This window comes from Phalacrocorax carbo, chromosome 2, assembly GCF_963921805.1.
Source record: "Phalacrocorax carbo chromosome 2, bPhaCar2.1, whole genome shotgun sequence".
Lineage (NCBI taxonomy): Eukaryota > Metazoa > Chordata > Aves > Suliformes > Phalacrocoracidae > Phalacrocorax > Phalacrocorax carbo.
The window spans coordinates 108,354,230-108,371,694 of NC_087514.1; the positions used below are offsets into that span (position 1 = coordinate 108,354,230).

Below are 17,465 nucleotides of genomic sequence, written 5' to 3' on the forward strand. Positions count from 1 at the left end.
TAGGGTATCAAGGCAAGAGCAACATAACTGCTGGAGGAGCAGGAAAGATAAAGCTGCAGTGCAAATAAGACAACCTTCTACAAGTCTGGCGTTTTCCCATTATTATACATCTTCCGGATGTAGAAGATTGAGCCACTATAGTCACTTGCTCTCTCTTCTTCATCCTGATGCCGTGAAAAGCTTAAATCAGGACTCAATAGTCTGAACGACTATTAAGCAGGTATTCTTTACTGCAGCTCTGGATGCACAGGGTATCACTCCTCCTAAAGCGCCTCCTGCAAGTCAGGAGGGACAAAGCTTATATTGCTCAGTTATATACATATGCATTAGATTTCCTGGAACTAATTGCAATGCTTGCATCTTAATTACCCATGCATTTTCAGTCCCTTCTTCCACATATGGCCATGAGTTGGCCCATGGAGTAATCTCATCAGTGTGTTGCAAGGTGTGTTGGTTTCAGCTGTGGTTCTGACTCTTACCTAGATGGAGATGTCCTTAGTTCCTTTTGTGTTGGTTTGGACTGGCGCCTGCTGCTAGGTTGTTTGCATCCCTCCAGGATGTTCCCCATCAGGCTTGCAAAGGATTATGTCCTGGACTGCATTCTTTCCTGAGGCGCCTTACAACAATGAGGCTACTACGTGTTTGTCCTGGGTGCTTGTGAGTGGAACCTCACAGATCATGAGGTGCTTCCCAGACCAGAGTGTGGTAGTTCTGCAGTGTCCTCTTCTTTGTGGTTCGGTACATCTGCGTTGTAAATTTAGTTTAGGCGCTTCTTGTCTCGAAGCCTTTCTGACTCCCCCAAAGCAACAAGTTTTAGTCACAACATCTCTAAGTCTATCAATCCCTACAGTGAAAGTATTTCTAAATTCTAAATTAATTAAGGCATTTCATTCCACCCTTGACATGTGTTTTGGGAGCAAGATAAAATTTTGGTATTGATTCACAAGAATCTGTGAAATTTTTGATTGTAGGATTTTCAGATTGCTACTATTTAGAAAATAATAAAATAAACAGTATTCAGAATACTAATTTTCTGTTAATCTAAAGTTTCTTGTTTAAATGTATCATTCCTGTGAAATTATTTTAGAGATCGATATCAAAACGGTATATTGTCCTGGTTTTGGCTGAGATAGAGTTAATTTTCTTCACTGTGGCTGAGTGTTTTGGATTTGGTATGAGAATAGTATTGATGGCACATTGATGTTTTTGTTGTTGTTAAGTAGCAGCTAAGTGTTGCTAAGCAGTGCCTATACTAGTCAAGGACTTTTCCAGCTTCCTATGCTCTGCCAGGGGCACAAGAAGCTGGGAGGGGAGGGGACACAGCCAGGACAGCTGATCCAGACTGGCCAAACAGATATTCCATATCATATGACGTCATGCTCAGTATATTAAGCTGGGGGAAGAAGAAGGAAGGGGGGACATTTGTCTTCCTAAGTAAACCTTATTCTTGATGATACCCTGCTTTCCTGGAGGTGGCTGAACAGCTGCCTGCCCATGGGAAGCCATGAATGAATTCCTTGTTTTGTTTTGCTAGCATGCACGGCTTTTGCTTTTCCATTTTATTATATAATTATTGTTGTTATTACTATTACTGTTTTGCTTCACCTATTAAACTATCTTTATCTTAACCCAAGAGTTTTCACACTTTTACCCTTCTGATTCTCTCCCCCATCCCACCCGGGGGGAGTGAGCGAGCGGCTCTGTGGTGCTTAGTTGCTGGCTGGGGCTAAATGACGACATACATACACAGACATCTAGAAATATCAAGGAAAGCTATGAAAATTCCTATGGGTGAAGGTAAAGACTTGTGTTCAGGCTGTGAAATAAATTTGCCTAGCCCTAGGGATAAAATTAGAGCAGGTAGACCATCAAACCTATGCACATATTGTTCCCTCCACCAAAATTGACATGGCTTTGTTACTTCTGAACAACACTTAATCGCTTTACAGAAATACATGCAAAAGGCAAAGTTCCTGTGGTGCTTGAAAAAAAAAAAAAGAATGACAGCAGTCATTTCTAAGGTGGGAAACAAGTTAAATCAACAAAGCATATCAAAGCTGTTTAGTTTTGCTCCAATAGCCATGACCTTGCAAATCTTCATTTACCCGATGAACACAGGTATGCCCTTTAAACTGAAGTCAATTATACAAGTGTACCATATGACTTCATCAACATTAGGCATTTGGTCCATGCTGCTACATGTCATTAGTAATGTATTTCTCTCTGCGGTACCATGGAGTGCCATTACTGTCACATAATACAAACTAGAAATTAATTCCGTTTACAAAACCAGCTAAAACTTTGTTAAAACAAATGTAAGCAATAATAGTTTACATAGAAAGTATTTTAATATTATAAAAAAAACTTTCATCGTTTTTTCTTTAAATAGCTAGCGGTTAAGGTAGAGAGCACCCCTTACCTCCTCTCTTGTTTAACTTGGCATACCCTGGCACATAGCTGCTTGTCATAGATGATGAACTGCTGAAGGAGGAGTGGGGTAATGCTGAGACCAGAGGTTCATCACACTTTTCTGAAATACATAAAACAGATTCATGTTATGCTATTAATTATTCATACATATTAAGTGGTAATGTGCCCTTTATTTTTCTTTAGAGTAATAAGATAGCCTTGTTATTGTTTCTTAAACATGGAATGCACATGGCTACATCCCATCATCTCAGTTAAAAAAAAAAACCTCAAACAAAAACAAACAAAAAACCCACCCCAAAACCCACAAACAGACAGACACACACATCTTCACATGAGAAAATAAAGACTTCAACAAAGGGCAAATTTACGTAATGGTAATGCCTAACCATGGGCTACCACTCTCCCTAGGGATACTACAAAAGAACAAAGAAGCCTGCCCTGATATATCTGGAATGTTTCTGGTGACATGAAAACACAGTGCTAAAGAAAAGTATTATGATGAACGCTTTGTAACAAGTAGATAAGATATAAACTTTCAGTTCTGAAATAGAAGTGCTGATAACCTGATATTTTAAAAAAGAAAATATGTTAGGGTACATTAATAAATGCCTATGAATTACCACATATTACCGATTTACTAAAAAAATAACCGAATAGGTTTTTTTAAAATATAATCTCTATAATCCATTTGAGCACTTCACTTCTATTTTACTCAGCAGAAAGAAGATTAGCTTGGTATTAGCATCTAAGATAGAAGAAAAACAAAATTATAACTTTTGCCTTTCTAATGAAGAAAAAGGTTTAAAACAAATCTTCTGATGTTGTATGAATTTATGTAAATTAGAATGAAGATAACTGGCTTTTGATTTTTCAAACACTTACATAGTTAATGTACTGCCCTTTGTTCTAGTTTTTCTTCAGTTATTTCAAAATATGGGTGCAATATGTAGGTTAAATTATACGTTTACATTTCAGGTACAACCTTAAAAACACGTTACCTACAGCAGTCAGCTTGACTAATCTTTTATACACACACACTGCAACACAGGTTCTGCTGTAAGTGGAAACACCCTCTATTTACATATCTAGAAAGCATTAGACTATCCCTGGTAGGCAGCATATTTAACACTCAGCCACACCGTGAAGTTTTGGTACAGTTAGAAAACAGTGATTTGGTTGGACTGGATCACACATAGAGACTGAATTAATCCTACCCTCAAAAGAGGAACTTTAAGGGGAAAAAGGACTGTGAGCAAACCAAGTAATTAATAATGCAGGTCTCCTAAAATTTCCAGTCTCACGTAATGAAAAATAAAATTACTTTCACAGCAATAGAAACTAAAGCACAGAAATACAGAACATTCATTCTTTAATCAGTACTTAGACATTTAACAAAATAAATAATATTCCTTCGCAAATCTCCAAGAGATTGTTAAGGGAGAAAACAAAATTCATACCAGCATAAAAGCACATGCAAGAGTAAAGAACTGTTGTTTTGCACTGAATTAAAGGACAATTCCAATAACTTTGAAGCTCACTACCACACTATTTAATGATGGAATTTTGACAAGGGAAGATAAATGCTTTTAAGCATTACTGTTTATACCACAAAACAGAAGGATCGATTCCCGTCCTCCCTCCTCCCGCTGCTTTGGCTGCAGCCACCTGGCATGTTTGGTCAGAAGCCTGCAGCCTGGTGGGCGCAGTGCCTTGTGCTCCCATCACACCACCCAAGCAGCACACCAGGGGCGCACAGGACCTCTCCCTGGCAGCAGGGGTACGGCATGGAGCAAGGGCCTACATTTTAAGATCCTGGGCGCCAGGCTGCTATTATTTCAGTCAAAGTAGGACAAGGTTAAGAATAGAAGTAAGCAGCAGACTTAAGTACTCATTACAAATTTTGCCCTAAATGTCCTAATCAAAGAATGACAGAGTCACCTGACAAAGTTTTTCCCATGTATTTCTTGATCTATAGTGTATTTCTGGTAGTTCATAAAAGTAGGTTACCTTAAAGACTGCTAGCAAACTGCTGTCACTGCCACTTCATTATTAGTCTTACCTAGCTAGAGATTTGAAGTAATTTGTCATTTAATTCTGCTGTCCAGGTAAAATTGAATGAAGTATTTAAAAGCAGAACAACACAACCAGAAATATTTGAAAAATACGTAAGAAAGTATCTTTATAGCATTTTCCTATGCTTATCTTATCTCATATTCTCAGTAATGAGAGCTAAGGTTGAAGCTTTGCTCAGTTCCGTGGGTTTTTTTAGTATACTTTTTAATGCAAATAGTTAGGTTTATACAATTTTCCTCCACCCATACTTTCATACTGGGCGGGGGAAGGGAAGAAAAACCTGCAACTTTATGGAAGAATAGTATGAGCAGAAAGATTTCTACAAAAATTTTTGCTACTTATGCAATTTGATTGGTTAATGAATACAATGGGAGGGTATTGGTCACAATATCAAAAAAAAACCCAAACAACCAAACTTGTGAAAAGAGCTATCCTAAATCACAACAAAACATTTTTTAAAGGGATAAAATGTGAGCAAAACCTTAATTTCTGAAAAAAAATATTAATCTGGATTTCAGGCAATGTGTACAGAAGCAATATAACAGCTGAAAAAAACCTCTCTAAATCGTAGAAGCTCATTGGAACTTCTATTATTTTACTGATTCCAGTAGCAACTGAGAAAATCTCCTTTTATTTTTACAGCTACTATATTGGTACTACTATTGATGAAGCTATGCAAAAGGAAATATGGAAAAAACTTGTTTGGAAAGAGTACTAGCTCTTAAATCATCATCCCCCTTTATGGCCTGCCTTGTCTCTCTGCTTCACTAATCCATCCTTTCACATTCAAAAGATTAAGACTCAAAAAATAAAAATAAATTCCCACAGGGACTATCACTGTATTTGCCACTGCAGTCATAATTTTTACAGTCATGAATGTGCTTCATTTGGCATATATGTGCTTCTGAAGTACTGAGTCTGGACCTCTGCTTTCTTAGTTTGGTTGGAACCATGAATATTGGGGTGGGGTGGGGTAACAAGCAGAGTCGATACAGTTTTCCTTCACTATTGTATAGAACTGCATTCGCTTCCTACACCTGTTTTGGGATACCAACTAATACACTAAAGAACAAAACAAAAAATAACTCTTTCTCATTGTTCAAATAAACAAACACACACACACCCCCAACCTATCCACTCATTTGACTTCAAAATATAGGCAATTCACCATAAATGTGTATGAAATATAGAGAAGGATTATACCTCAAATGAATAGATTTTTTAAAAAGTTATTAAATCTCATCAATAAATCATGACTTTAGGTCCAACAGAACTAAAGTTAAAAGACTGCTTACATAAGCTAGTATTTCTAGCCATGTAGGAAAGTTCCACTAAATATATTGCACTATTTAAACTTCCTTCATAACATGAAATGCTGTTATAGCACAGATTTAAGAGGAAAAAAAAAATCACTGGAAACCTTTGGTTCTTTCAGCAGTTTTAGTTATTTCCTGCAGAATCCAATTTTTTACTTACTAAAATCAGAATCATATACACCTTCCTGTTACTGAGATATAATAGCTTTCCCCATATAAGTCAATGTACTGTGCCCTGTTAATCAATTACAGAGCACACTCTCCTGCCAGCATTGTAGCAGCAAAGAAATAAACTGCCCTCCATACCATTTATCTCAGTGATGTATTAACATCCAAGGCAGCTTAGGTCCATTTAAGTGCTAGCTTCCTGAAGCAAAACCAGCTTACACACCACTCCATTCTTTTCAGATAGAAAGAACTGATAACTTTGTCACTGGTATGATGACATTTGCTGCTCTGACTTCCCTATTCAGAGAGAAATTGTGGTATATGTCAATGACAAACAAGTTCCTTGAGATTCAAATAATTGGATCAATGGAAGAAAGGTTACCTAAAGTCATTAAATACAAATGCAAAACCTCTTCAATCCACAAGCTTCAAATTCCTCAAGACCTAAAGACTAGGAAAGGGAAGAACTGCTATGCACTTGGTCTGTTCTTACACGTTTTCTCAGGCACCTGGCTATTGGAAACCAGATACGGGGTGAGATGGATCTTTTGTCCTACCAAGTGCAGCTTCTCATTCGTTCTGGTATTGCACTCAACAAAACCAGGAAAGGATAACTGTCTTTGCCTGCTTTACAGTCTATTTATAGTTTATAGTTTATTTGTACGATCTACCCATCATGCTGGATAGACTAAAAGAGGTCTGTCTTCTACATTGCCTGCAACTGCTTTAATTCCCACTTATTTAGTTCATGAGCTTTTTGGGGAACAGGGACCAGACTTATTTGAAGGGACAAGACTTGACTGTAGCACAAAGCAGGCTGTACACACAAAAACTCTTGATCTGTCAACCCCAGAAGTTTTTAAAGCTTAATCCTCACTATGCCAGTGACTTCAATGATTTTCGGTGGGCAAAGCAGAGTAAAAAAACTCAGTGCTTCACTTCACAGAAGTCTGTTCAAATGCTTAGCATCCTGATCAATAAACAGGTCACCTGTAAAGTTGCTGACATATCTTATCAAAGCAGTCAGAGTAGATGAAAAAGACAATCTGCAGTTCATCTGTATCTTCTTGACATTTGAATCTAGCAGTAGGTTAGAATGCGTACAAACAACTAGACATTTAGAAATGTTAAGAAATGGGAACAGTAAACACTTATAGTCACAGGTGGTGTTTATTAATAATTTGAAGCTGCACTGGAGGAACTCAGAAGCTCATGCAAAGAATTCTGTGTCAGCAAAGTAAAAAGAGAGCTAAGAAGTGTACAGTGCTTCTAATAAAGAAAAATATTGGATACTGATAAATAGCACTCATCAGAAGTACGTGACTTACTGAGAATGCTTTTGAAGAACAAAGGCTTTTCCATTATTATGGTCCAGGGTGCACTGAGGATTAATCTTTTAAAAAAATACCAAACCCAAAATCCACAAATTCACCCCTGCTTCTTCAAAATCTTTAGTCAAGACCTCCTATCAAATTATAATCCATTATCATAACTTTGCTCTGAGACATAAAAATGCTGACAATTAAAGCTTTACTTAAAAAAGCCCCATATCTGTATGTCAGAAATGAAGAATTCAAAAGCTGATCAATTTAGATGCAAAAAGGCAAATGACTACCATATTGATATTGCGTTCTGAATCCAGAATAGCCACAATTAATCGGTAGCAGAATATGAAACAGACGAGTCAGTCTGAAGTATTAAAAAAAAAATCTCAGCCAAGAAATACAGAAAGCTTTCTGACAAAAAAAGGTCAAATATTTCTCTTTTATACAACATTTTCACTGTGTGAACAGAACATTTACAATACAAACCCCAAAATCTTAACTATTACCAGTATATCCAACTCATTATTTATACAAAAATGCCTGTCAAATGGTAGGAAAAAAAATTTTAAGCAAATTTTCATCTTTACTTGTAATGCGAAAGACACCTGTTTTAAAATAAGAATTTTCATGTAAATGCTGGGAAGGCAAGGGAGAGAATCATATCACCTGGGTTTAATTTGCACTGTGTGCTAAATGCTAGTTATACTAAACATATTTTTCTCCTCCAGTTTGATTATGTAGAGTGATTTCTCTGTAGCTCTGAGGAGAAAAAATAAGTCACCATGCACTTGTGAAAAGCAGTCGTGAGATTGCAAGGGCACTCTGGAATGTGAATAAATACGTATGGGAATTGGCATATCTCCAATGACAACCAATAGGAATATTAATGCGGCTGTTTTAGATTGCAGTGTATTAGTATGCTGAGACAGCCTTACTTTTCATATCGCATAGGCAGGTTTTATAATCTGAAAGGAATGCTAGAATCCACCGTGTTTAATTCAGAAGACTCTTCCCCCACAAAGAGTTGGAATAAATAAGCATAAGCAGCTATAACATAGAACATTTTATGCACTGTTTCAAATGAACTTTTAAAGCGATGCTAAGCAAAAAGCAGGAGATGCTACAAAGCAGTTCATGGACAATGGTAACCCCTTAAAAAACCCAAACAAACAAACTTACAAGCAGGTGTTACTGAGGACAGCCTATCACAGGTTTAATTTCAATGACAAGAAAAGCAACCTTGGCCCTGTGTCAGAAGCCTGTTGCTCACTGTGATAAATCTGTAGCCAAACCTCTCATCATGTGTGACAGGAACACTGCTGAAGAAGCCCCTTCCTTAGTCATCAAAAAGGCCACTAATAAAAATAATAAATACTGATGGTAACAGCTGGCAAATGCCAGGCAGGGTGCACCTCATGCTCCAAGTTCTTAAGTCAGCAAGAAATCAGTAAAGAGCTTATCAATGAAGACCTTCTCCTATATAGAAAGGAAATAATTGCCTGTCAGGTGTATTTGCAATCTTAACGGCCTTTGGTACATTTGGGGTCATTCAACATTCCTCTTGCCTTATGCATGTCTGTTGTGTTTTTCTTGACTGTGGGAGATAATTTTTAAAAATCCACCATATACTGCTACATCTTTTTTTTTCTTTCAAGATAAAAAGCTAGCTTTACTCCCAGCAAGTTTCTTGGACTGCTTTATCAACTAGATAGGGAAGATAATTTGTAGAGTGGAAGCTTCATTTTTTAGTCTCTTCTGTCTCACCTACTGTCCCAAGTGGAACTTCTTTTGTACTGTGCTTACATTAGAAAGGTAACAAAAACCAACCCACTTTTTAAACACCTTAAGCCACAATAGAGCTGTCCACACTCCACGGGTGCAAGCAGGGTAATGCTACACACACACACAGCAGTTACTTTCCCAGCTACCATTCCCGTTTGCGTGTCAGAAAGACTACGCTGCTCTTACATAAGCCTCATTTGGCTTCTTGTTTGCTATTTATACTGACCTCTGTTGCTTTGATCTGTTATTTCTCACTGTGCTCTTGTGAGTATAGTGATCTTTCAATGTTGCAGATGTCCCTGTGACTGACATTTCACAGGACAGTCTTGACAGACTGCTAAGGAGCCAAGTTCACATTCAGCTTCATGAGCAAATGAGTCCAAGTGTAACTGAAGCTTTTCTGTAAGTATCTCTGGAGCTCAGCTGTAATCTAAAAGATTAGAGCAGCTCATATTGATCGCCTGGGATGTTTCATATTCCACTTCAAGTTGTTACCATCAATAGAGATAACACATTGTTGCTCAAAAGGGTGGCTTGCTGCTGAAAAGGATGAAAACTCAGCAGCTACTTTTCCCCTCCAAGGTGAAGCCATAAATTACATTAATTTAGTGGTCTCCACACAACCTTTACTATTCAAGGTTAGTCATTCTGAGGTTTATTTCAAGCCTTTCTGCAGATATCTCTAAGGAAAGGAACAAGTCTCAGGTAATGATTTTCATGGTGGTTACAGCAGAGCGCAGGCAGTCAGGCCTGTTTCTTTGTTCTGATTCTGATTCAGGAATTAGTCTTTGGGCAACCCTGGATGCACCACCAGAGCCACATTTCTTAAAATGCATTTCAGTGCCCAAAGACACTGCTTTTCAAGATTTTCCAAAGTATCTTTTTACCTAAGCTTTGTTTCTGATAGCTATTGACTAGCTTTCAGAGTAGCCAAAGCCTTATTCATCCCAAAAGTCATGGTACAGCTACATGTTTTGATTCCTTTAAATCAGCACCCTATTCCATACAAAGACCAGGTTACTAATAAATAAGAAAACCTTATTGTTTTGAGGTTTTATTAATAAACATTTGTAAGCATACCTGGGAAGTACTGGAAAGGGTAATATCATAACAATAGCACAAATGTGCAATATATTATATGACTATTATCAGACATTTCTGGCTGCACTGCCTTTCATCAAATGACATAAAACATGTTGCACAGTACTCTCCATAATTCTGTTTTTAACTTGTGAAAATGATGAAAGAGTTACAGTGAACATCATTACTGTAATTTACAATTTAACCAGAAATATTAGGATTTATGTTTAAATTTTATTATTCAGTTTGGAATCACTACAAGTATAAAGGTGTAGAAAGCAACCTCTTGAAATTAAAGTTTATAAAAATGTCAACATTTCACAAAGAAAAATAGAAAACTCTACCCAAGATTTGTGCACTTCCAATTTTTCAGGAAAGTGACAATATTTTAAATTCAGAATTTACAGAAATGTGTTTTTCCTACAATATTTTACAATTTGAATGAACACAGGTCCTTAGAGTTAAACTAATGCCTTATTTTATTATTTAGTAGCATTCAATTTGGGTTGATTAAAAAAATTCATTCTTTCTATTGTCTCACCTATATCTACAGTAAGGTTTTTGCAGGGTTTTGGTTGGTTGGTTGGTTTTAGGCTGTGTTGTTGGTTTTGTGGGTGGTTTTTTGTTCTTTTGTTCATTTGTTTGGTTTTGTTTTTTACTGGAAAAGAGTGGACAGAGGAAGTTTTTACACCACTTTAAAACAAAACCACATCTGGACTGCTTTAGGTGTATTTCAGAGTCTGCAGAGGATTCCACAGCCAACTGATAATTTGGCAAATGTTCATGCCATCGCACTACTGTGTCTTTGATGAACACATTTATACACTGCTTTGCACCCTATGCAAATGGAAAAGTTGTAAGAGAAACCTGCCATCTTATTTGCTCAGTTTTTTTAAAAAATCAGGTCAGTTGCATCTCAAATGGTCAGAAGTCAGTCAGTCTGGTTGTACGCTTGGGATTTCATTAGCTGTCTTTAGTCCATTATTACTTATGTGCTGTCTACTCTATGCAAAGTAAAATTCAGAAATATTTTCATAGTTCTGCACATCCAATCCTCAGATGCCTCTTCAGTTTTTAACCTTCTGACATGTATATATACTTCTTCACATTTTCACTACTGGAAATATCGGAATGTTTTGGAAGATGTTACAGCGAATGAAACTCCTGAAGTTTCTTTGCAGGTAGGTATGATTTTTCACAGACTGGTACCTATCTGAATTAAAGTACAGAGAAGCCTGGAGTCATGTCACATAAAAAGGTTTAGAGTAGAGGGCAGAGGAACCCACAAGGCTGGAGGAGAGAAAAGAACACTGAAAATCTTCACATTTTATCCTCTAAAGTCTCATTTAGCTTAAAATACATTTGCCAACAACCTAGCTTATGTTTTTCCTCAGTCAACTTTATATCAACAAGTATCTTTTGTTTGTTTGGTGTGGGGTTTTTTTGTGGGTTTTGTTGGCTTGATTTGTTTGTTTTTCAGGACACAGGGATAAGACAATAATACATGATAACCAGTATTCTGAATAACATTTCTACCGGTCAACTTTTCAAAATTGCTTTAGCAGGTTTCAATCTCTAAAATTAAGCTTTTATCTTTACTGAGAACAACAAAAAAAGTAATTTTTCCTCACAAAACATACTTATTTTAATGGTCCCTTTACTTTTAGCAGTTTTATATCAATATAAATATTCTGAATTCAGAGCTGTTACTCCAGGTTTACCCTAATTTAAGCAAGATCAAAACAGCCAGTAAGGGACCTTAAAATTGCTAGGCACTTGAATATAAAAGCATGCGCACAGAAAGCCAAATATCAACTCACAAAATAATATAGCACAGATACAGAATAAAGATATTTTAAACTTGATGTATAGAACCTACCACTATGGATATCAACTCATGTCACAAAATGAGGGAAGTTAACCTCATAAGAGGTAATAAAATATTTTTATCTGCCTACTTACAGATTGGTTAAGGTGCTCAGCAGAAGTCTCATAACAAAGTTAACTGGGAGCAAAAGCTGCAGATTCCTGTCTGAATGCCTTTTATACTAGAAAACTATCCTTTTCCTATAATGGCTAGGGAGGAAACTCTGCTCCTACCAGACAGACAAAATATTTAATACTATGAAGCATGTAAAGCACTTTCCACATTTTGTTAGATGAGAAAAACAAAAAGAAATAAACAGGGTATGCAAAATGCAGCAGAGAATTGTTTCCCAACTTGCACAGCAGAAAATAAACATCACTTAAGCTTAAACTCAGGGGCTTTTTTCCAAATACATTATTAATTCCATATCTGTGCATTGTTGTTTATTTTCACTCCCCTTTGGAGAGAACAGATGTGTCATATTTATAGCAGAAGCTATTAGTTGGCTGTTTATCAGTTGCCTATTGTTAGAAGTAATGATAGAAGCAAAAACTAAAAGGTGCATGATCTATGAATTAAACTGTATTATACTGACAGATTATTGTTTTTCCTGACAGGAAAAGACAAATGAAGTCTAACCTTGGTTTCCTTCCTCTTCTACTTGAAGCTTTTTTCCCCCTCCATCTAAGTACAAAAGGAGTGCTTTCTCAATTCCTATCACTGAAGCATGGGAGGATTAGCTCTGATTGCATTTTGCAAACTCTTTTGTTATAGAGTGCTCTTTCCCATGTTTCCAAAGAAGTATCAAGTGACCATATAAATTAAATTGTCATAATACATTGATTTCACTGAATGGATAAAACAAATTTCCTGGAAAGAGATTTTAGCTGGTGTTTTAACAGACTGTATCAATATTTCCAAAGAGCCACTTAACTGAAAAATCATTTCTGACCAGACTATAAGGTGCAAGTCAAAGGACATTGACTGTCTGGGTTGATCAGTGTTGCCGATTCAGATCTTCATGGTTCTGCCATACTAGCAGAGACTGAAAAGAAAGGATGGAAGGATGGTGCTACACTACTCCTACATTCAGTATTTGCATTGCCCCAGGCAAAATTCACCTGCTTTAGGAAGGAACTATGCTTCCTCAAACAAATCAGTTTTGCCTTCCACAGTAAAACAGCTTATGCCTTACTCATGCTTGTCTGGTGCATTACTGTGATGAAACGAGAAAAGCTTCTGTTAGAAACAGAGCAGAAGATGAAAACGCCAAGTAGGAAACCCAGTTCTGAACCTAATGGGGATCTAAATCAGTTTAAAAGGGCTTAATCAAGCAGGGGGTTGATATCCTGCAGAAAATGAAATTTTTAACTCAGTAACAACAATGGACCACGTGAGCTTTGCAAAACAGAATCTCACGGTCAGAGCAGGGAACTGACAGAGAAGGAAGCATTTGTTTTATGACTATATCCTTGAAGAATCATAGAATGGTTTAGGTGGGAAGGGACCTTTAGAGGTCATCTAGTCCAACCCACCTGCAGTGAGCAGAGACATCTTCAACTAGATCAGAGCCCCGTCCAACCTGTCCTTGAATGTCTCTAGGGATGGGGCATCTACTACCTCTCTGGGCAACCCATTCCACTGCTTCACTACCTTCATCCTAAAAAATTTTTTCCTTATAGCCAGTCTAAATCTACCTCCTTTAGCTTAAAAACCCTTGTCCTGTCACAACAGGCCTTGCTAAAGAGATTGCTCCCATCCTTCTTATAGTCTCCCTTTTAAGAACTGGAAGGCCGCAAATAAGATTGCCCACAGCCTTTTTTTTTTTTCCTAGTTTTTAAATAACAGCAAATGGTATGTAAAAGGAAGGCCCAAGAGCCATCTCCTTTTTCACATTTCCTTTTTTTCTCATCAGAAACTTTTGATTTAGAAAGAGTCACTAAAAAGAATAGTAATGCAATTCATTGTCTTAAAAGTTGGCTGGGAGGATGCTGCATATATATGGTTTTGTAGGACAGGTTTTTAGATATGTCACTGAATTTCTTTCACTGATACCAGACCTACCTTATTTTAAAGTGCTATGGAAATCCAAGCCAATATGTTTTACAACAGCCTTAGCTGTCCAGCTTATCCTGCTGCTCATGTAGCATTTTTTGAATATAAATTGTTGGGTTTTTCTAATTATCAAATGCAAATGGTGTTGACAATAGCATCGTCTATTATTGTCTCCTCATTATCATGCACGGGTACTACTGAAGCATTTTTAAAGCCAAGAGTATTTGGTAATTATACTTGATAATACCTTATTACTACATGTTTAACATGTCAACCCAGGAAAACAGCACAGTTAAATTGCCATATCCGAAAAATGAAGGTGACTTTTAATTATAGCCCATTTCCTCCAATTTTAATCAGATATCTGAATATTAAGTTCCAAACAATGAATTCCCATTATGTTCAAAGTGAAGGATGCCTGTTGCAAATACATATGAAAGTCTGTATACATACATATATACAGCAGTGCTGCACTCGTCCATAAGACTTTCCAGTTGTCCTGGCTGCAGTTGCCCAGGTCTTGGCGGGGGGGGGCCTGCTGGCTCTGGGGCCAGCAAAACACTGGCAGAGCGCTGCCCGGCGGTGAGGGGTGAGGGGGAAAGAGGGAGAAAAAGCCCTGCGAGCCCCGAGGGGAGAGCGGGAGGAGGGGCTTCAGTCGCCCCCGGTTCCCCCTCTGGCAGAGACTCCCCTGGAGAGCCCCCGCCGGAGCAGGTGGGTGTCTCTAAGGGAGCTGCCGCCTATGGAGAGCCCGCCGTGGGGCTGGGGAACAGCGTGAGAGGGCAGGAGCCGCGGAGAGAAGCTGGTATGGACTGACCTCAGCTCCCCTTTCCCCACCGCCCTGCAACCCCTCGGGGGTGGGGGGTGCTGAGCAGTCGCGAGTGAAGGAGTGAAGATGAGCTTGGGAAAAAAAAGAGGTTGAGGTCGGGGGAAGGTCTTATAGGTTTGGGTTGGTTTTTTTTTTTTTCTGCATTTGTTTTGCACCATCCGTCTCTGTTTTAACTGACAATAAATTGAAATAATTTTCCCCAAGTCAAATCCGTTTTGCCCAACTGGCAAGCGATGTCCCCATCTTTATCTTGACCCACGACCTCCTTCATCTTATTTTCTCCCCTGTCCCACTGAGGAGGGGAGTGAGGGAGCAGCTGGGTGGGGGTGTCTGGTAGCTGGCCAGGGTCAGCCCACCACACTGCTTAACAGAGAGCTGACTGTACATTGCTTGCTAGAGACACCACACAAGTTCATGCCAATAACGCTGACTAAATGCAGTCTAAAAGCATTAAATGCTTTTTACAAGCCTATTCAAGGGTATCTAAAGAACACCAAAATAATTTTTTAAATGAATTCTACATAGTCAGCTTTCTACTTCAACTTCCTGTCTTCAGTGTAATACACCCACAACAAAGCTGTGAAGGTCTAGCATTCCTCTGTCCTTGTCACAGCCTCTTGGGGTCCCACTGGAATGAAATAGTATTCCCTCTCCATAGAATAAAGGAGAAGATACCAAAGGAACCTAATTATACTGTCCTTGCAGTAAGGAAAGAACACTGACAAGCCTTAAGCTTAGCTCAGTCCCCCTCTAACGAGCACACAGGAGCTAACTCAAGAGCTGTGAGGAGAGGAAAGACACCTCAGGGAAGCCAGTAAAATACTTGCCTACTCTAGACAGCAATTTTTCAGGTTTGAGCTGGGGCTGTGAATCCAGGATCCCGCACGTTTGCTGAAAGCGATGGCTGAATTGGAAGATTCGCTGTTTATTTCTATGGCAAGCTACTTGTAATAGGAACTTTTAATAGTGAGTATGACAACTATCCTGAATCCACATATTATTCTACATTTCAAGCAACCATTTAAAATTGCTCTTCCTGGGATATATGCATCAGCAGCAACAACATACTTTCATCAAAGCATTATGATTTATCATCACATCTGCATATTCAATAGTATGCTGGGAACTTTAAACATGCTGTGATGTCAATCACCATAAACACAGAGATAATGCTGCTTTGCAATAAGACCGTCTCATATTAAGGTCTCTATCAAGATCTAGAAGTTTTCATCAAACCTCAAATAACCTACACAATGCACTGAAGATACTTTGCCTTGTCCTTTTACAGATGAGTAGATTACTTCTTATCCACAGTTACTCTGGGTAAAGATCACCAAAAAGCTTGAAGCTTGTAATCAATCTTTTCATTCAACTATGAATGCAGGACATCCAGTCAGAATGAGGAAAATCTGTTATAATATCTTTTCTAAGATCATATGCCATGTGAAAAGGTGTATTTCGATCTTGTTTTTTCTATCCCACTTCTGAATCCATAAACAATTAATAAAGATATGTCCAATCAAGTATGTATAATTAAGACCTTTAGTTCACAGAAAAATGAAGTCAGAAGGTGTTGAAAACAAATAGGAAATAATGACTATCAGTGAAATTCAAGTGAAAAAGACAATGTTTTTAAAAAAAAAGCTAAACTGATTTATGTCATGATGCATTTATGTCATGATTTATGTCATGAAACTGATTTATGTCATGAATCTCCTTAAATTTAACAAACTGAATTTGTATTTATTAATAGCTTCCTGAATTAAAAAAAAAAATTCCTCACAAAAAAATAATTCTAATTTCTGTTCTTTTTATTCTAAGGCTTAATTTCATTAAGACACCCTTAATTCATTTTACAAAGTTAACTTTTATTTTTAATGGAATTTGCCAGGATAGTAGGCTGAATGTGTGAGGAATTAATTTTCTCTTATAAATGAATGAACAAGATTGGAGGAAGATAAAATGAATGACTAAGTGATTGCAGTTAACCAAAAAGTTCCATTTTGCTCCCTTATGCAGAATGATGGAATATCATTTTATTGAACTCCATTATCCTAATGAGAAGATATTCTGTGCTTGATCTTAGCCAAAAGGCTGGAGAAGATATTTTAATGACTTACTGCTTCTGCTTAATAGGGAGATTTCATAATTACTGAAACTACATCTGTTTGATTAATGAGCCATTTCCAGCATCCATGCTTTTTTCAGTTTGGTTGACAATATACACTGGAAGCACATACACATAGCTGCTTTTCATCCTGTATATATGTACAAGTAAAACATTATTGAGAAGAAAAATAAGGAGGACCACAGATATGACAGCATAATTCTGATTTTCATAACTGTAAGCAAAAGTTCTCAATTTTTCCCTCCATTTTTTGTACAGAGAATCAACTTTGCAATAAACATTTAAGTAAAACTTGCAGTGAATTTAATGGCCCATCATATCAGCATCTTATGATGGCTTGCAAACAAATAGGAAAAAAATCAACACAGGAAATACATAAAGGAACACTGATGTGGAGTTATTATAAATGCGATAT

General features: G+C 37.5%; 1 protein-coding gene across 1 annotated transcript in view; it reads right to left on the minus strand.

The window, feature by feature from the left end:
* CNTNAP2 (contactin associated protein 2) overlaps positions 1–17,465 on the minus strand; it is a 1,195,621-nt gene that overhangs the window by 818,783 nt on the left and 359,373 nt on the right. The window contains exon 2 of the mRNA XM_064443813.1: positions 2,420–2,530. Within this exon, the coding sequence (XP_064299883.1) occupies positions 2,420–2,530 (111 nt within the window). The remainder of the gene's footprint in view (positions 1–2,419; positions 2,531–17,465) is intronic.